The following is a 21,525-nucleotide window of genomic DNA, read 5'->3' as shown; positions in this document are numbered from 1 at the left end:
TCTTGTGCTTTCACTGCCTGGATAACAAAATCATTAATCACCACTGTAAGAGTAATTTTATAAAACCTGTGCAACACATTTCCTGCTGCAAGTGAGCTGGACGTATCTGAGCAAGCACACGTACTGCATGTGTTGAAGAAACAACACCAGGCTTCTACAGGCAAATGATGGCACTGTAAACAAAGAAAAGTATGTCCTTGTTTCCCCCTCAGACTTTCAGAAGTGACTCATTAAATTAAAAAACCCCAGTCATTAGTAAAGAGGATTATGTTAATCATTTACTGCAGTTTATTTCTCATTGAAATGGATTTGTTACACAAGAAGGCTAACCAGATACCTAAGCAATAAGCACAGATGATCATCTTTGAAAAAAAAAAACACGAGAAAAAGCAGACTTCTCTTGCTTCTGAACTGGACTGATCACCTTGCCTCTAATGGCTTCACAGAATAGGTTCACTCTGTGTGATGCAACATGCAAGGCTGACTACAAGAAAGATTCCTCTCAGAATTATGAAGCAATACAATCTGTGGCAGCTTGTCAGAAATTGGTTGCCAGAGGGAAATTATGGAGTTCTGTCACTTAAAACTTCCAGAAGTGCTCTCTGCCAGCTAAAGGATTTGCAAGTTTGCTGTAAAAAATAACTGTGGGTCAAGCAAGACAAGATTTTTTTTTCCTCTCTAGAATGGTTAATGGTTGCATGAAGCAGGGGGGAACAGATGTATCATGATGTTGAACAATTAGCTTTGCAAATAATGGTCCTGAAGGAATCAAAACCCCATGCCAGCCTGGCCTTTGCGAAGCACAAGCCAACCTGCTCTCTACTGCCCCACTCCACTTTTCCCATCTCCCACTGCCATGCAAGCCCACACACCACAACATCCAAGGGGGCCTCTTGACATGCAGCAGAGAAAAGCAAAACTTCACCTTTACCGAAGGCATCCTTCTGCAACAGCCAAAGCTCCCTGCAGCAGCTCCTGGGTCCACCTGCTGAAGCCTGACCATGCTGAAGAAGAGCCCAGTGCCACCTCATCTTTTGAGAAGGCATCCCCACCATTCCCAGGACAAGAAACCCAGCTCTGCTTGGGTTGAAGATGAGCCTGGAAAAGCAACAGCCAAAGAGCTGCATCCTCCCACGCCACAGCCCAACCAGCTCCGGCCGAGATCTCTGCAATGAATGGGCTCCCCGCCGGCAGCCGGAGCCTTGGTGTGCTCTGCCCAGGTGCAATCCCTCAGGAGCCCTGGCACAATCTCACTTGACCCTTTGCTTTCACTGGGATATGGGGAGGCAAAGCTGTGCTATCAGTCCGGAAAGGAAGAATGATAAAACCAGCAAAACAGCTCAGCAAGCGAGTGATACCGAGCTCTGTGCCGGCCTGGGCCTTATCTACAGAGCCGCTGTTTAGGAGCGTCACAAAGAGGAAGTCTGAGAGTTATTTCGGATGCGTGGCAGAGAAACTTCCACCTCTCCAAAGAAATTAAGATAAAATATAGTCTCCCAGAACTCCCTCAGTCTAATCTTGCCAGACCAGAACAAGTCCTTCCGTTCTCCTCCAGCTTTTTAAAATTTTATTTTTAAAGCCTAAAGAGAAACAGCACTTCTGACTTTCACAGACAGTGGAACAGCACAAATCCTAAATTTTGTCTCGAAACACCTTTTTCTCTCTCAAGACATTTAGAAAAAGGAACAGCTGACATTTTCCATCAACCTCTAACTGTGCCCTGTATACTTAAAGACAGCCCATTTCAAAGAGACCTTAGATGATCCAAGTATTAAGAAAAAGATTCAGTGTGAAAAATCTTTTAAGATTTGAGACTCCTGTCTCCTAAGCACAAGCTTTTAATTTGTCACAGCAATACAAAACCATAGAAGAAAATGCTTTTGTCAAATTTCTATTTGTTTCCCATCACTGAAGACAAGACAGAAATTGTATTGCAGAAAATTGCTTCCACACATTTTTGAAACATTTTGCCACTCTCATCCACTGGGGATGGCTGGAGCTGAATGCAGTTCTACTCTGCTGAAAGTCTGAAGGAAAAGCTTCATGTTAGATCATATCTCAGTTCAGTTCAAAGACAAATTGGCTGTACACAACCATTACAATAAGCATGGATTCAGACTTGTCCAATACCAGAACAGGAGTAGAATTTCTCACATGTTTGTTTTCTAGTCATCCCTGAAACAAATACCAATATAAAGTGCAGACAGCTAGCTATTTTTTACTGCTACCTTTTCTTATTTTAAGTTTTTGTGGTTATAGCTTTTAGTGCCATAAAGATGCTGGTGGCTGTGCTGGCTGAAGTCAGCAAAACTTAAGGAACATTTATTAGAATTCAGCACACAAGATCATCTCCATTAAACTCCTCCTAAACCCAACTCTGGCATCATTGGGCAGCTCTGCATGGGCCACAGACGTGGCTTAACAGCTCACTTCAAGAAGTGAAAAGAATATATGAGACTCAGACACGATGAAATGACATGACAAACACTCAGATGTGGTAAGGGGGGGAAACCTCAGGGAGATTTTCCTGTTTCACTACTTGCCTCATGCAAGGCATCAGACATGTCTGCAAAAGCAGGCATTTGAAGAGATACAAAGAGAAACTTTGTTTGCAGAAGTCAGAGGAGGACTGAAGTAAGTCAGTATCCCATTTTGCTGGGACTGAGACCTGGACCAGAGGCCCTGAGCAGGTCTATTCAGCATTTCCTTCCCAGGATACCCTTCCCCCTTACTGCAACACTGGGCTAGAGCACTGCTTCAGTGGAAAGTCTTTGCATCAGGTACTTACAAGGGAAAACCAGAATGTTTTAAGGGGGGGGGGGGGAACCCAAACCACAAGCGCAGCTTCTAGGGCCAATCCCCCAGGCAGCACAGCAATCCCACAGTACAGTGGTGAGAGCAGGGTGGCTCTGTCTACCCACAAGGTGCTTGTGTCCTCATCCATGTGGAAAGCCTCTCCTTACCAGAACTCCTACTCTTTCTTCATTCCTGCAACTCCTCCGTGCTGTGGCCTGACTGGATTTCTCCGTGCTGAGACATGCTACACTGCTTTAACAGATCTTTTTACTTAAACCTGGGAATTGTTTTAACTAACCAATTGCTTAAAACCATCTAGGGATAGAGGCTGGCTTTTCCCTTTTGCAGAGGATCTGTTAATCTGTTTATACCTTGAAAATGACCTTGTGGTATGGATTACAGCATTGTTGGATGCTCCAGCATCCAACATTTGTGCTTGTACAGCTCTGCAAAGATCAGCAGAGCCACTTTCTCTAACAATATTACCCACATTACCACAGCTGTCCTCTGCTAAGGCCAAGAGAATGGCCACCATGGTCTGAATTGCTGAGGGGAGGTGATGGCCACTGCTTCTCTCCCCCACCAGTGCCACCACCTGCTCTGTGGGCATGCGTGGGAGCAGGACCACAGGAATGCAGCCCAAAATCACTTTTGCATCAGCTCCCTGACCTCAGCTGACCATCCCTGTGGTGGCACAGAGGTACAGAGAGCAGAGGTGGGGGAAGCTGGAAGGGGAGCTCCTAATTTTCAGGTGCTGACAGGGAACTTAGCACATCTAACACTGCCAAGAAACGTTCCTTTGGCAAGATGGGTAAAGAAATAAAGGAACAAAGTTCATAAGGGGGTGTTAAACACTGGACAGCTGAGTGCAGCTGGGAACAGATGGCTCCACAAAACTCACCATGAATCCCAGCTCTTCTGTACAGAAACTTTCAAGGAGGGGGCAGGGAATAATATAAGGGGGGAAGAAAAACACTACAGAAAATTAAATTAGCCAAGCTAAAAGAATTGATGCACCTAAACCATCATTAATGTCTTTGATGCACTTAATCCATCATTAATGTCTTTGCTATGTACGCTGCAGCCTCTAAATCCAGCAGTGCTCCTCCTATATAATACAACAGGCTGCAAACAGAGGGAGAAAAAACGAAGTTAAATGCAAACTTCCCACAGAAGACTGATACGATATTTTAGGAAGTCAGTTAGGGGTCATTTATTCACACAGTTATGAACATCGATGATATTTTAGCTGGAATTTATCACCAAAATAGAATCCAACAGCTGATGCAAACTTTTAAAATATCCTCTTCATATGCACTGCAAATATGTCAGGCTCTGCTTAAAAATGTAATGGCACTTATTTACTTCTGTCTTTCCTTCTCCTCTTGCAGAAAGTGCCAGAGACATATGAACTGCTTCCTACAATCACTTCATAAAGTATTTACAAGATACAGGGCAAGAAGACCCTTAACAAAATACAGGTGAGGGAAGGAAACAGGCCTATTTAGATGCAGTTCTTTATAATGCATTTCTGTACTGGGTAGAGGTCCACTCTGAGCTCCCCAGACTCTGGTATTCTGTTGTTCATCTTCAGTTAGTACCAAACACATCCTGGGGGGCAGAGGGGACACCACCTTACAATATTTTTTCAGTCAGAAAATTGTGAGGTTTCTTTATGGCTTTTCTTTCGCTCTTTCTTGCTTTCTTTTTTCTTTCTAGGGGTGGGAAGGGGAATCTGTCAACTTAAAGAAAAATATTGAAGCCTCATATAAAAAGCATGTCTCATTGCGAAGCTTTACCAAACTACTCATTTTCTTTCCCAAATTCTCCAAAAAAAGAAAGCCCAAGTAAACAAACAAACAAAAACCCTCCAACTCCAATCATCTGAGAGGATCCAAAATTCAAGGACACACTCCAGGCAGCCTCAACTCTCTGTCTGTTTTGGGTTTTTCTTTTCTACCTATTACACAAGACGACAGATTCAAATCAGATTTGCCAGTGTTTACACAGCAGGTGGGAATTACAGGCTCCTTCACGAAGAGGAGAGCAACTCCTTGGCCCCACAGTTCCCACTCAGCTCCCCTCCTATCACTGCCCAGACAGATGCTCCAGCTCAGCACCAGGAGCCAAATGCTTTTCCCCGTGCCAATGGTGCAGAGAGCTTTTCCTGCTCGCTGCCGACCTGCATCCCTGGCTCCCACCGGGGTATGTGCCAGGCAGCCATTCCCTAATCCCTCCTGCTGCAGTACAGGAAGCTGTCAGTCATCGCTCTGCCCTGGCCAAGGCTGCCTCCTTCCAACAGTGTTTACACCCCGTGCTGCATCTACTCTGTCTGTCACCTTCAAAGGCAGTGCCTGGGGCCAGCCAGGACACCCCACATCCAGCTGTCCCTGCTGCCTCCTCCTGCCCTGGGACAAGGCATTTTGTTCCAACACAGCAGCCAGTGAGACTGCAGCTTACAAAGTGCTGAAAACCACTTCCTCAGGTTGGATATGCAAGTAATGGGAAAGGCCATTTTCTGCCTCTGTCAAATTTTCAAGCACCCTGAAGCCAAAAGAAAGGCCTATACACTTCAAAGGCTGACTGCATAGCCCAGATTAAAGAGGGAACCTAATGGAAAGCTGCAGTCGTATCAACCATGTATTTTCAAGGTAAAAGCATACATCTGGCCATAACACATCCCCATCAACACAGCCTCAGCTATCCTGGCATCTCCTTCCAGTCTCAACTGAAGGATGAATTTCACAGTAGAAACATGAAGGAGAAAAATGCCACAAATCCTAAACCACACACAAGTGCAAGAACCACCTTACTTGTATCACCAGCACAACAGAGGTCTTGCAGAAGGCAATGGATGCAGGGCCAGGGGTATGCAATAAATTTCAGGTGGCACCATGAATGTTAGTGGGGTGGCAGAGGGTTTTTGCCTCCAGCTCAGCCCATCAGCTCCAGTTTCCCTTGGGCCAGCACTTCTGCTTTTCCAGCCCTACAGCAAGCTGGCTCCAGGAGCTAAACCACCGGAAAAGTATTCACTTTCTTTTATAGGGCTAGTTTTTGGTTCACTTCCCTAGGTTGGCTCAGCACAGAGTCAGCTGTGTTAGGAAAAGGGGGATGGAGTAGCTGGTCTCTGATCTGCTGAGGCTAAAGATGCATCAGTCAAGTTGCATCCCTCAGCAGTGGTTTCATATAGGTGCTAAAAAAACTCCTGCAGCCCCAAAATCCTGCTCCCTCACATCAACTTCACTCTTGGAATGACTGTGCTGCAAAAGCAAGGTGGGGGAACTGGGCTGGCTGAAAAATAACTGGCTTTTCACAGGCATCTTGACTCAAATCAGGTTCCCCTTACATAATACCAAAGAAATGCCCTGGGAACCACAGCTGAACAAAAGCAAAAGTAAAAAAAAACCAACCCCCCCCAAAACAAACAAACAAACAAACCCCTTTCCCACTCTGTTTTACTGTGTTATGAAAGGGCAATTTACTCTTGGTTGTATTTGTTTCTGACACATTTGTGCCTTAAATACACAAATGCACTACAGCATGCAGTTTCAGATTAATTAAAAGGGAACATTCTCATAAACAGCTTGACACTTTAACTCATCATATAGTTTAAGTACATTACTAGACAGCCAAATTATTTTTTCAGAAGACAAACATGCAGCTAGCTGACTGCAAGAGTGAAACGGTGCTACAACACACTCTGATCACAAATTCACCAGCTTGAAACTACAGCTGGAGAGGCACCAGCCAAGTCACCTTTGTACAAGGAATCCTACAGGCAGGTCTCCTGATGACCCTTTTTATCTTAAAGGTCATCCTGCAAGAAAACAACACCTTCAGCAATCTGAAGATTACTTAAATTAATACAAGTCAGGTTATATATAACAAAAATAATAGAGTACAAAATGTAAAGAGCTGGTACACTGAAATACACCATATCATCATCCAAGCACAGGGAAAGAACAAAATGGGTGTTGAGAAGGAGAAAAGGAGAGGAGGAAAGAATTAGGAGAGGAGGAGAGAAGGAAATTGCTTTTCAACTGCTGGGGCAAACTGAACAAACTGAACAAAACTGAATACTTAACTGGTGCACAAATTACAACACAAGTTCTGGCAAGATGCAGCTATAAGGAAACTTCCACCACAGCAAAAGATCAAATTTCCGTTTCCTGCAGGATATATCCCAATCCTGCTGCACGACCAACTGTGTTTGTATGTGGGAATGGTACAGAGCCAAAAAATACACTACAAAAAATGGTCTTGAGAGGAAGAATTGTGACAAGAGAAATTGCTTACCCTCAGCAAAGTAGCTCAACACATCCCAGTCATTGCTATAATTAGCTACATAAAAACTACAGGGCAGTGAGCCTTAGAATATCTGATAGCAATGCAGAAACTTTTTGTTTAATAACTTGTTCTTCTTATTTGTAATTCATTAAGAGTGAAACAACACCAAAGCAATGGAAATTCAGTCAATTTGGGAATTGTGTTAAAATGCCAATTTCTGATCTGCAGTAAGAAAAGCATGTTTTACCTATCAGAGAGTGACACAAAAGCAAAAAAACCCTCATGATAAATACAATAAAGCAATACATAAATCGTGCAAGACCTTTACTCCCCCTCCTTTCTTTTAAAGAAAGCAAACAAACCTTCAAACTTTCTCCTATCTGCTCCCTTGAGCTCTTCACTTACATCTTATGAATCTGTTATATACAAAAGAATAAATAGATTTTATGTTCTGTGTACCTCCACACCACAGTAATTTTTATATATCCGTCTGTCCAAATGACAGGTTATGACTAAGAGTAAGCAAGGACAATCTATAGGCTGAAGTACACAGTAATTGCCTCTGCATTTCTGAAGGACTTAAGGAAAAGAGCAGCTGCCTTTCCAGATGATACCACTGTTTCAGTGACAATAGTATTGAATTATCAGTGAGTACAGCCTGCTTGTATTAGCAGAAACAGCAAGAAAATAAATGGGTTAATTTCCAGCACCACTTGAAAGAAACAAGAGATCCTGAAAGAAAGGGAGAAATACAACACTAGAAAATAAACCTGACAGCCAGAGAAAAAACTTTCCACTTGACCTTCCCTACTGAAAAATCTCTTTCAGCATTGGTATCCATTCCCATTGAGTGATGTAAATTTGTGTGGGCAAAGTTAACCTGAAGGCAGGAAAAAACCCCAAACAGATAAAAAAGCAGCTAGCCTTAAAACTGGTGGATAGTCAGGATCTTTTCAGGTTTTTGAGGGAAGGATTTGAGCCTGTTGGTTTTTCTGTGTGTGAATTTCTCTCTTCTTGGCAAGTACTTTTTTTTTCCTTTAAAATCTGAATTAGAATAGCTGTGGTTTACAATGCAAGCCCAAAATCCAGACATCAGAGGATGTGGCTAGCAGCAATGAACCCTTTGGCTGTTCACACAGAGCACAGCTGGCTGCTGGGCAGGAAGAAGAACAGAAGGCAGGCCATCATGTCCTGTCACTGCAACAATCTCCTAGTCGGTCTGCTCGGCCTCACAGAGCAAACATGGTGGATTTGCTCCACTTGATGAGGTGACAACCCCATCATTCCCACAGAGAGCTCTGTGCCTCCAAAATGCATTTCCCCCTTCGGCTATTTGAGGATGGCATTAAGAAAAAAAGGAAACTGCAAGCTCTTGTAGCTCCTCAATCTCTGAGCTCAACTTTTGACTGAAACACATCTCACAACTCAGGGCTGATCTACCCTCAACAACATCATTTTCCACAGAGGGCTGGGATGACAGATGCTCCAGCATCCCACAGAACTTATGAATATATTCCAAAGTATTTGGACTGGGTTTACTGTCCACTTTAAAGAAAAAAAGCCACAGTTGTTCTTTAAAAGAACCATCTGAATGTGAAATGACTAAGCCAGCAAGAAAAATTAGATTTAGTGTTTATCTAGCTAATATAAATCTTCTAAATTTTAATAGTGAGGCTGTAACATGCTTGAGGCCCAGATGGGAAATGAAAGTAGACAAAAGGTTTCAAGGAAAGGAAGCAGGGATAAATCTGTTTTTTTAATTAGGAAAGCAGAAGAGATGGAAGGGGGACTGTAATGCAAACATCTGCCCCAATATGCACCCATCTGGTGGAGAAGAGGTAATTGTGTCTGTCTCTGAAATGACTGTCAGCAGTGTCCAAGCCACATAACAAACTTCCTAAGTCGAACATCCCCAAGGACAGGAATCCATGTTCTGACAAGAAAAAGGCACAAGGGGCAAAGGATTGTTCCAAACACACAACTTCGTAGTGAAAACATGAGCCTGAAGACTTCTGCTGGAAGTCCAGGAAGAAAAGCAGTGGCAGCAAGATCTGTCTGTATCACCTTAGTGAAGCATGAGAGTATTTCCCCCTTCTTGCAGTTGGGGAACCAAGATAACCTTGAAACACAATTCTGCTGCTCAACCATGCACCTCTAGATCATGCCTGCTCGATCTGCCATCCAGGTCTCATATTGAACAAAAAATAGGGTTTTTTAAAAAAATATGCTGATTATATAAAATACATGGGATTTTAACATGAATATCACACTTGAGTTTTGCTGTGTTCTCCCTTATATTTCCCTTAAAGCTAAAGGAGACTGCAGTAATTTTTAGAGTCACAAACCAGAATAACCATGGGAGCTGCTGCTCCTCCTGCCAGTGGGTGTCTTTTCTTTAGCACCAAAGCAGGCGCAAGGCTGCAGATTTATCTGGAAAACACATGAGTGGTGTTTCAGCTGAACTGGTCATAAGGTTTCAGAACAAACACCTCTGCTTTTTCAGATGGGATGCTAAAAGAGGCCATTTCAGGCACTCTGCAGACTCTGGAAGACATTGACCTTTTTTCCTTGGAATCAATTCACAATTTTAACTTTGTGGTCATGTGGGATTATTATCTGTAATTGAAAGTAAAAGTGTAGATTAGGAAAAAAAATTTACACAAGAACTCAATTATATGGCAAATTCCATGGCTGAGGAATTACAGAATACATTCAGTCCGTATTAAACCCTATTTCTGAAATGAATGTTAATTAAAGAAGGCTGAAGATGCAGGCTAGATGGATGAAGACAAACAGAACAATCTCAGCCTGTTGCAAGGACAGTGTTTCCCCAATGGAGACAGAACGGATGGCCAGTCTTACTCAGATTCCATCTCTTGAGAGGACGATTTATAATGTACAAGACAGAAGAAATTTATTTGCTAACATATGGAAAACATTTATGGGCTCTTTGGAGGATCTGAAACTCAAGAAACACAACTATGTATTGTTAAAACTCTTAAATGGAGATTTTGTTTTAGAAATAAGCATTTTTCAACTCGAGGCTGTGACATTTAGCTCTATACACTGTTGTTTCCTGCCCTGTCAGGTATGAATTTCAGAACAGGTAGTCTGCTGTAGGTCTAAGCCACAGGAGAAGTATTAGCTGGCAAAGTCCTGTTTTTAAGGATATAACCCATGCTTCAGAAAGATGGATGGGGAGTGTTTGCCATAGGGATGGGGCAGGATATTGCTGCCCAAGTTATCATCTCGGCTCTGCAAGTTACAGTCATGGGAGGAGACAAGACTACTGACGCCCAGTGAATGCTCCCACAGCCACAGCTCCACATTATTCAAAACCCCAAAAAAAGTCTACCTTCTGATACAAGAAAATGATCCTCCACTAAGCCACGCAAGGTGACAGCCCACAGGAGAGCTCCACCTCTGAGGCAGGTGTTCTCTTTGCCATGGAAGAAGTAACCTGCTGGATGCCCAGAAGGGCTGCAGGCTGGCTGAGGAATAAACAGAATGGATGATGCACACATGGAACCACACACATCCATACTGGAGCTAACAGGAGCAGGGGCTTTATAGAAGCCCAGCGTCAATCAACAGCCAAGAGCCGTGTCGGGGTCAGGGCTTGTATGGAATGAGGGGGGTGTTCCACAGCTGGGAGCATTATGTTGGTGCAAACATCTGTGCATGATGAAGTCGGGGTGGCCGGCCACAAAGCAGCCTCAGAAATGTGAAGTTTTAGACCCTCTGTGCTTGAACAGATTGAAACACCTTCAAGAAGAGCAGGACCTCGGGCCAAATATTTGAGGCAGCAGTGCAGCAGCAATGGCTGAGATTTTCAGAGATCGGTAAATGACTGATTAAATGACTCAATCATGCAGATACTTTTGAAAATTCTGCCGCACGCAGTTAAGTTTATTCATGCATGTGTGGGAGAGGGGGAGGATTGTGAAGATTTTAATAACTACCTTAGGAAATAAAAAAGAACAAATGTATTTTCTCTTTAAAACAGAGAAAAAAACCAAACACAAAAAATCCACTGCTATGGCTGAAAAGAGTTTACAGAAAGCTGCAGAGAAGTTTTGTGTGAAAGGATGACCAAATGGACTACGATACACAAGTCAAAAATACATGCAAAGAAAGAATGGAACAGAAGGGTAAAAATAAAACATTTCACAGCCCTACCAATTTCTTACAGTTTTAAACTGCTCTGTGCTTCAGTATGTTATTTCTGGCTTATGCAGTCTTCATACTTCACCATAATCTACCAGATAAATAGGAAGTTGAGATCTTTGAAGAACTTAAGGACTGCAGGAAAAGGAAAGACTTCATCCCAGAAAAACAAAGACATACTGGGGAAGGAGATGTCCCCAGAGCCTTATTTTTGGAGTATGACAACACATCTACCCTGGTGTGCCATCTTGACAAATAGCACCATGCAAGGTCCCACCACCAGTGAGGTCAGGACCCTCTTGCACCCTGGAGATCAGAAACCCCTGCAGAGAGCACTGCCAGGCAGGACACAACTCATTCCCCAGGTGCCAACAAGATGCCAACACTGCTGAAGTTTCCCTCCTTACTAATGCTGTTGAGCAGCTTGTTCCTCCTTCTCCATCAGGCCTCCTACCCATAAATGTCTGCATGGCAGGGAGGCACCTGTCACTTCCCCATGGTCAAGTAGGTGGGAAAAATCTCCTCCAGTTCTGGCTCTTCATTCCGAATACAGGAATTTGAATGATTTTGATGCAGCTGGAGAAGGATTCATCCAACTTTTTCTATGTAAAGCACCTCCTACTTAAAGGCAACAAACTGGTGGACAGTCAGTCTTCCTCCTTGTAAAAATCATTCTTTGAGTTTAAAAATCAACACTCAGCCACAAGATTGAGATTGTGGAGAAATTCAGGAGCACTCCCAGGGGCCTGAACACCAGCCAGTAGGATTTTAGCAAAAATATACTCTCCTGTTTCCACAAGCCACTTGTCACTGCTTAAACATTGAGTATTCCAATGCGTAACCCAGTGAGAGCTGGCACACACAAATCCAAGGCACATTTGGACAGTCATCCCCTTTCTGATGAGCACAGAAGAGCCACACATCAAGAGTGACTGTCCACCCCCAGCAGAGCACAGCTAGTCCAGCGGATTTGGGAACAAAGCACGACATACTGGTAAAAGGCTCTGGCTCCACTGGCGCCTCCCCAGTCTGTCCTGCCCCAGTGTCTATAAATCACTTCTGGAAGGTAGTTGGGAAGCAGCTGCTAATGATAGTTTTGCTGCAGAGTGCAGGAAGTCACCTTTTAACCCTGCCTGCTGTTGTTTGTCTCCCTGAGCGTGACAAAAGGACAGATGTGGACAACATGCTGGCCCTTGGGAAGATCCGGTCAAATCTCAGCAGGAATCTGATGTGGTCCCATGCTGGCAAAGCATCACCCTCAAAAAACACCTTTTGGCTTTGGATACTTCCTGGGACTCATTTTCAAGCAGCTTGATGCTTGTACTGATTTTTTCCTCCCTCACCCTAAAAATCCAGGGAAGTATCCCAAAGACAATTTTGAGTTTGCTGTTGCTGCACTGAGGATTACCCACATTCCCCTTTCCTGCCATCCAGGCCCCACAGGACAAGAAGGGCATTTGTAAAATAACCAGTATGTGCCCATCGGGGTTGAATTAAGGTGAGCAAGTAACTTTATTAACAAAGAAGTATACAATGTGAGCAACTTGTTTCCAGCCCATGGAAGAGCACTAATCAGATTCACATTTTCACCTGACAAGTTTTTTTTTTTACTTTTTAACTTTCCTTGAAGTTAGTAGCTTTAGTTTCAGCAAAACTCCATAATACATTTTAGACAACACCACAAATCAATCTCCAACAGCTCACTCCTGTTTAAGTCACTGCTGCTTAGACAGATGCCACACTACTGTGCCTTCTTCCACCTGAAGAACACCAGTCTGAACTTTCTACATTCCATGTACAGGTGAAACACCTTTGAAGTTTGCTTGTTTACAGCTGTGATCCAAAACCTTATTTCCCTGAATATGTATCTGAGTAGCAGTACCCTTGCTAACCATCTGAGTCTGCAGGAAGCTTCTCAGGGACAGATAGCAGTATTAGCAGGTGTGTACACCACCTCTGTCTAAGCCAAAAGAAATTCAAGGGCGATTATTTCTTCACTTCTAGCTGCTGACATCACCTGCTCTGACATGCTTTTCCCGTGGCGACAGGAGGCCAACAAGAGGCCTCACATTCTGTAGAGGATATACTTCCATCAAATAAAACACACCCAGTGTCCAAACACGATGGTGGCTGAATGCCAGCCCTGAGGCATAAAAAGAAAAACCCTTCCTAACCTGACCATGTAAACCTGAGCATAAAGAGAAGGAGCTTGGCTGACATGTACTCACAGTGAAGACATCATCGTCGCCAACCTCGGCCTCGTTGTGAAGGGTGGACGAGGAAGTTGTAGATCCTAGAAAAACCAAACCAACAGCTTTTGAAACACATGACATTTCCATGAAACTTTTTTTTTTTGAGGCTGTTAAACATTTGGATTCTCACAGGTTTGTGTGTTGTAGATGTGCAAAAGAGTGGCTGAAATTAAGGAAGAACAACCCATCTGCTGGTAGCTGGGTTGGAGAGGTAAAATCTGAAAAAGTGTTTCTTGAAACGCAACTGTGTGGCTGCCAGTGCTAATTAACAATGATAAAAATAGCAGTTACCATTTCCAATTACAGAAGACTAATTTCTGAAGAATGGTAAAGCTATGTACTAATCAGTGCTCCAGGCTGATTCTCAGCTGTCAAGAAATCACATATGAGTTTTTCTTCACTTACTCCCTAAATGTGGGGCGGGGGGACAAATAACCTATAATTTAAAATAAAATTAATCTCACTTTGACAATGAAGAGTTAGAGTGTATTTTTTTTCCTTTTAATTGTGTAAGCTTTTATATACTTGAAAGGTCTTCTCTATTATCACCTGCTTCTCAAAGAATCACCTTGCCCCATGTAAACAAAGTATCTAAAAGGAGCTGATATGTGTAAAACCATAGACAAGAGAAAAATAAATGGGTGCAATTTTCATTAGGTACATTAGGCAATCTTCTGGAAGAGTAGGGAAGCATATCAAAAAATCTCCTCACCCCACAGGTGTTCCTGCAGAACTGCTAGAGGGCCTGGTGAGCACCCAGATCACAGAACAGCCTCAAGGTAGGGGGTGCTCACCACTGCTGCACTTGACACCAAATTTATGCTGTACCTAAAATGGAGTGACTCCTCTGCCTACACACAATCAAGACCCCAGACCCCCTTCCTGGCTGGCTTCATCTACCCTAAGGCTGCCAAGGAGGGTGGGTACAGCCAGAGGATCTGCTGGGGAGAGAACCCTCAAGTCAAATGTCTACTTTTTTGATGGAAGCCCACTGCTAAAGTGGATTATGCCCACATCACATCCCTGACCAACACAGTACAACAACTTGTACCATCTTCATTCTGGAAATTTGTTAAAATAATGTGTTTTATATAATGCTATTGGCACCAGCCTTGGCTGCTCTCAGTTGCATCATCATGAATATGTGCAGAGCTAAGTGTGAAAGCCCACTTAAAACACTGAGTAATGTGGAAACATTTGTGCCATTTGCTACATTAGCTTTAAAATTAAAAAAAATCTGAAGCTCTATGGTGCTGCATAGAGTTCTTGTACCTGTGCCCCAAACTTCTGATGCTACAGGGAATGAACTACTAGTTAAATATTCACAATAAAGCAAGCAGTGATTACATGATGTTAAGTTCTGAATGCACACTTAGTTGTGCTTAATATTACCTGCTGAATTTGATGAACAAAATTAGGTGAACAAAAAATGAGTGATAAATTAAATCTACTGCCCAACACTGTGTATGCATGAACAAATGATTGTTCTTCATTCAGAAAGCCTTATTTGGAAGTTAATGAGGAACACATTCATGAGGATCAGCCTGTACTGTTAATGGGATAAATATAGATTTGCTGATTTTGAAGTATCTGAGATACAGCAGAACTTGATTTCAAATACCTCCACTGTAAAATGGATCAAGAAGAGCAAAACCACTGGCATCTTCAAAACACTACTCAATACATTTGAGTTATTATCTCCTTGAAACTTTGCACAGCCCCATGCCACTTTCATAAAACATCCCTTTTATGACTCAAAATGCTTCACAGTTTTAACAAGAAGAAGAAAGAAGCAAGTCTACCTGGAACTTCTTCATGTTAATGGCATAGAAAAAAGCAAATTTCTGAGAACATTCTTCCTCTCACTGATGAGGTATTTACCAGCAAGGAGCCCTGGGGTATTAATTCTCTTCCAATATCTACCATGTTCATGTTAAAGCAAGGACAGGACATCCAGAACATGAAGCTGTCTTATGGAGCTAATGTCCTCAAAACGAATACACATCTGGACATAGATCTGAGTTAGTATCCTCAGAAAATGTCCCATCTGTATATAAAAATATCCTGGTCACACTGGAAGAGAAGGCAAAAGGCTTTGGACTACTAATTCCCTACATAAAGTAGTATGGCTGAAAAAAAAAAAATCAAGAAAAAATGCATGAAGAATTGAATTTCATTAAAATAAAGTACAATTGAATTGTTGCTGTATTGTGATTGCCTGATTGCAATGAAATGTGAAAAGGAAAAATTTATGACAACTTCAAAGCACAGACAATTCAAACGCATTTTTTACAGAATTAAAAAAACAACACCCAGAAACACAACAAAGTCTTCAAGAACTACCATTCAACTAAGAGGATGCAGACAAAACTAATTACTGCAAAATAAAACCAAAACCAAACTAAGTTTTATTCAACTCCAGGCAGGAATTTAACAAATACTCAGTAAGATGAGATTTGACTGAAAATAAAGAGCCTGGGCTGTCTGAGTTGCCATCACTAGTGTGAAACCCAAGTTTATCAAAAAAAGCAGTAACAACAAACGTGATGATAAATAACAGGGAGAAGTCTGGACAGACAGGATTGAAAAATACTTGAGTGAAACACCTTATCTCTTCTAAGGAATGAGAAAACTCAATTCCTAAAGCTGGGGCTTGCTCACTCTAGGATAAGGGCCCCAGCTGCACTTGGACATGTGCACAAGAGACCTCCAAGCCCAGGAGCTGATTTTGAAGACTTCCCTCTTCCCAGCTCCCTGACTCAAACCCCCTGCCCACTCTTCCAAGGGTGCAGTGTCCACCCCCACGCTACCTTCAATGAGGTCCTCGATGGCTTTCCTCACTCCTCTGTCGAAGGCTCGAGCGTCAGCGGGGCTTTGAAAGGTGAGCCCAAACTTTCTGTTGTCAACTTTCCAGTGGTGGAAGGTGGGGTTTGCCTTTGTGTACACCAGGTCCTTCTTCACAAAGCACTCCAGCACCACCTGGGAGGGCGTGAGCCCCAAAAGAGGAGCAAAGTCACTTTTCCCACCCCAAGGATACAGGCCAGCATCGTCTCAGGCTGGACCCAAAAAGCAAGCCAAGTCATGCCTCATATAGCGGAACATCTTTCCCTACCAAATCATGACTAATAAACTCCAGACATGGTAATTGTTTTCAAAACTATTGCACATTCATCTTTTGCTTGTGCTTTGAGTAGGCGCTCACTCCCTACCCCAGGAGCATGTTTTGGACCCAGAGTGGCACAGGTTAAGCTAGCAGGGGGCTCAGGAGGAAGGAGAACCTCTTCCCTCAATAGTTTTACTCAAAAGAAATTTTATCCACCAGCAACAGATTTAGGAGATGCTGCAACACTCCCCTCACTGTTTTTAAATTGTTCACCCCCAGCCAGACACTCATGTCAAGTTCTGCTGTGCCAAAAACTATCTCTAGAGTGATGCTCAGGGACAACAGGAATGGCTTGTCATGTCTTACTCCACCCCTCAAAACCCTAACCATGGCTCCCAAATATAATGTCAAAAAAAGCATCCTAAGCAAAACAACATTGCAAAAGACAAGCCATAATTGAAACAGCTTTAAAACATCAGTCTTTTTGAAAGCAAGATCATTTCTGACTCAAATAATGCATTTTTTGAGCCAGTGCAGGAAGTGCTGCTTTTAAGCTAGCCCCTATCTTCACAGGAGTGCATTTCAGAAGAATCAAATACATAAAAACAAGATAACAAACAATAACATTTCAAGTGGCCCCTGGAAATCAGGAAAGGGCTTTATTAATTTGATTTGTGCAGGGATACAAGAGAGCTCCTTTTTAGATAAACAGCTACCAGGAGAAACTGAGTGTGTCAATTCATAAGAGACAACTTGTCTTCATATTCTCACTCAGCTTGTTCAAACCTTGAACAGCACGCAGCATAAATAATTCATAGCCCTTTTAAAAGGCTTGCACTGCATTACTCAGTGCAATGTGACTGGCTTCATGGGCTCTTTACACTTCAATTCACTTCTCACTTACCCCCGCACTAGGTCTAAGAAAAAAAAGAAAAAACCACAGGCCCTCTTTCATTCAAAGGGGATCTTTGCACGTGTATGTCAAAAATTTACCTGCTCCTTCCAGGTGGCATCACACCAGCCTAGGTAGCAAAGGATGGCAATTCTAGATGAGGATTGGGTTTGTTTTGTCCAATCCAGTATTATTTCCACATGCCATGCCTGTTTTTTTATATATTTAAAAAAGAAAAAAACAAAACTTGCACAAGAATACAATAGCAATAGATTTGGGATAATTCTCATTATAAGAACAGACAAAAGTTGAATTAGGGTCTATTACCAGTTTGTCTTTCTGCCTTTCACCATGGATTAGAAATCCACTTCTTCCATTGCCCTCCGGGTACGTGACCTTGCAGACGCCAACTCTACTGAGACCGCCTCCTTCTTGCGGCAACCATCCCCCACTGGAGTCATCTCGGGTCATAACCACAGCTTTGACTCGCACAATATAGCTGTCACTGCAATGGCAACAAAACAAAAACAGAACCTTTGTGAGCATCACAGTCACATCCCAGCAGTTTTTCTTGAGGGTGGTACTTGGATGGCACTGCGCTGACCCCAACAGAGAGTTTCTGCCTGGTATGGAAGACCACCTCTGTCATGGATGGCCTGAACACCCAGCCATTGTAGGATAGAGACCCACCAACCTCAAGGAATGAGCCTGCCAGGTTTCCAGATGTCAACACACAGATCAAACAACCTGTGGTCCCTGACACTCTCTGCCTCCTGCAGATAGGGACAGGGACCATGACAGTGGGTGACCCAGACCCAAAGCCAATTCCCACACTGGGGCATCCAGTCTCCAAAGTACTGGAAGAACACATGGAGCTCAAATAACCCACAAAAAAAGTGTTTCAAGGTTTCTGTGATCCAATTAATGAAGTGGGCTTTGGAAGATGACGCTCAAATTCCTCCACATCTGTGACAGTTTTATGGGGAAAACCCTATAAATGTGGCTCCAGCTGGTACCTCAGATGAGAGGAGATGGGAATCAGCTCAGCTCAGGTCACCAGGACTATACCATGCCCTAAAACAGTCTCACCAGCATTTCACAGGGCTTTGAAAGGCAGAGCCTCCTAACCTCACAAGAAAATATTCTGGAAGCACCTAAGATCTGGGGATAATCCAGATGCCCACCACAAAGGTTTAGAAGAGCCTCCACAGGGGGAGACTCCAGGCCTCCCCTGTACCCTTTCCACGAAGCAGTTGCTCCATCATCCACTGGGGACATCACCAAAGTAATTTAGAAGCAGAGAAGCCCCTAGAGAAAGTAAGCAAAAGCCACACGCTGCACGGAACATGCAACAGACTAAGCTAAGATGGGCTGTCCCCAGCACAGAGCTGCTGGGAAAACACCCAAAGGAGCTTTTCTGTCCTCGTGCCGCCCATCGCGCGCTGGACATTGATTGACACGGGGATGCTGATGGCTGTGACACCTTCACAGGAAGGTCACCACGCTGGGCTTGGATGGCAGCCACGCGTGACCACGGCGCTGTCGGCTGCAGAGCTGCTGAGGCACCCAAAGGTGCCCACAAAGCTGCTGCAGGGCAAACCTGGGAACATCAACAGGGATGAGAAAAAGGGACGTGCCCATGGACTGTCCATCTCCAGGCCACCGGTGACCTCACCAGGAGAAGGAAGATCAACACACAGAGGGCTCCAAGAGGTAGCCTTTCAAAATGACAGGTATTATCCTTTATGGAGAGAAATTCCTCTCTGTATCCAGATATTTTCCCAGCATCCTGTACAGCATGACAAGCAGTAGTAGCTTTCTTCATCCTGCACCAGGTAAAACTGCCTCATTTTCAGACTATTTTTGCAGCAGTTCAGGTGCTAACACTTAAACTCCAAGCCTCCCTTTCTTTAACACAACCAGATCTAAGCATCTAAGCAGCCTCATGGATCCTACCTGAAAGCAGTTTGAGGACAAACCAAGGGAAGCAGTGAGCATCTTCTGGGACCAGCTTATCTCTTCTGATCTCACAAAACACACACTGCAATTTTCTTTTCACAGCCTTTATTTTATGGATATGCCAACTTTCTCACTGGACCTACGCAAAGACAGCAGTGCACAGATGCCAGAAGTTCATCCCCTGCTGCCCTGAGTACTTTGCAATGGCTGACAAAAAGCTTTCCAATCTGATACACAAACACAGATGACACACACAAGGTATTCACAGAACTGAGAAATGATGTTTTTAAGAGTATTTTTGCTCGAGTCCTTATAGCAGCTTCCTGGTACAGTAAATAGGGCAAGTGTGTCTATAAATTGAACCAGTTACCTTTTTATTTTTTAATGAAAACCTGTTTCTAGATTTTACAGTGGCAATTTTAATCTCTTGACTTCCTGATACTCAGAAATAAGCAAAATACTTCAGCTAATTTCCTACTGTGCAAAAATTGAGCTGTTTCCATTCAATACAGTTTTTGTTTTCTTCTTTGTACCTTTCCCATATGGTCTATAAGGATTAACAATTAGCAGATTAGGTACAAAGAAAGCCAACTATACATTTCTACATCTTTCTACTATTCCCCAAGGATCCTTTCTGGACTTATTTTTAGCTCTCTTCTGAAGTCAGAGCCGCTCAGTATGACCTTCCCTCCTATCCTCCCACAAAAGTCATCCACAGAAACTGCTGCTTCTCCTTCCACACTTGAAAATTGCCACTAGCATTGTAATTTCCTGCAGGATTTACCATTCACTTTTATGGCAGCAGTTGGAGCCTTCGGCTGTCCCAAAAGTAATGTTGCCTTCAGTTACTTCACTGCAGAAATTGTCCACTTAAAGGAAAATTAAGCAAGAAGCAGCTACTCAGTACTTTGTGATTTCTGTCAGTTATTCCCACATTTCTATCACCTCTCAGTGAATTCTATAGGCTTGTAATTACATCTGAGTATTACTGGATACCTACACATTAAATTTAGGTGCCATGACTATCCCTGCCCATTATAATGACAATCTGGTGGGGCACAGAGCCACATGGTTTTCCTCTTCATATCCACATCTATCCATGACCTATGGCCCTCACAAAGTCTGCCACCACATGCTGAGATAACACCATTTAAACTGTGTTCTTCCTATCCTGAAGACCAACCTCCTTAAATATAATAAGCCAGAAATTAAAGTTTCCATCCCCCTACCCCTGCAAGGTGACCTCTGTTCCCCTATGAGACAAGAGTCTTGTCCAGTAGAAGGGTTCACCTTTGGCAGGGCAGGCAGAGCTCTGGCTCCATTAACATAATCCCTTGGCACACTTTCCTGCACAATCAAAAGTCACCAGTGACGCTGGGCTCCCTGCAGAGCCCCATCCCCACTCCTGTTCTGCTCCAGCCACAACCACATTTCCCAAAGTGCAACCTGTGCTAAGGGACTTAGAAAAAAAGAAAGAAAAGATACAAGGAAAGTAGGTGGATAAGGGTTCTGAGCGCTTGACATCTTGGTTTAATCACTGGATTAGGACTCAGAAGCTGCACGTTGAATTTTCAAGGCTACATGCAGCTTCCTCCAGTCTTCTATGTCTAAATCCTGCCTGCTGTTTCCATCCACAAGCCTAGAATAGGCAATGCTTCTTTCCCTCATGCCAGTGTTGATAAATACTTGGGAGGTACTCAAATATTTCAGTTCCATATAAGGATCTTGCTTCCTTAGTGTAAAAGCTGTTTATTTTCTTTGCTATTTCATTTTACGCGACTGCATCAAGGCTCTGGCTAGTTCCAAGTATTCCAAATCCTGAGGAGCAAAGGAGCGATCTGCAAATCCCATGTGTGTGCTGCTGATGAAACCTTGGTGCACTGGAGTAGCAGAACAACCACATTCAAGCCATCCATCTACACTTTTATCATGGTAACTGCAATTTGACTCTTTCATAAGAAATGGTTAATGAGGTTCATGAAAATATTTGGTCCATTACAATTAATGAGGTACTGATAGCTAAAAATGAAACAATTAGAGAAAACCCCACAGTAGCCTTAGTTCCTCCT

At 43.2% G+C, this 21,525-nt stretch overlaps 1 protein-coding gene across 2 annotated transcripts in view; it reads right to left on the bottom strand.

Moving 5' to 3' along the window:
• SPRED2 (sprouty related EVH1 domain containing 2) overlaps positions 1-21,525 on the bottom strand; it is a 59,337-nt gene that overhangs the window by 8,462 nt on the left and 29,350 nt on the right. For both annotated transcript variants that reach the window (XM_054630527.2, XM_077175978.1), the window contains exons 2-4: positions 17,825-18,002; positions 16,313-16,481; positions 13,479-13,543 (exon numbers count right to left, since the gene is read on the bottom strand). In XM_054630527.2, the coding sequence (XP_054486502.2) occupies positions 13,479-13,543; positions 16,313-16,481; positions 17,825-18,002 (412 nt within the window). The remainder of the gene's footprint in view (positions 1-13,478; positions 13,544-16,312; positions 16,482-17,824; positions 18,003-21,525) is intronic.

The sequence above is a fragment of the Agelaius phoeniceus genome, chromosome 3 (genome assembly GCF_051311805.1).
Source record: "Agelaius phoeniceus isolate bAgePho1 chromosome 3, bAgePho1.hap1, whole genome shotgun sequence".
In the NCBI taxonomy this organism is placed as follows: domain Eukaryota; kingdom Metazoa; phylum Chordata; class Aves; order Passeriformes; family Icteridae; genus Agelaius; species Agelaius phoeniceus.
This window is presented reverse-complemented; position numbering and strand designations above follow the sequence as displayed.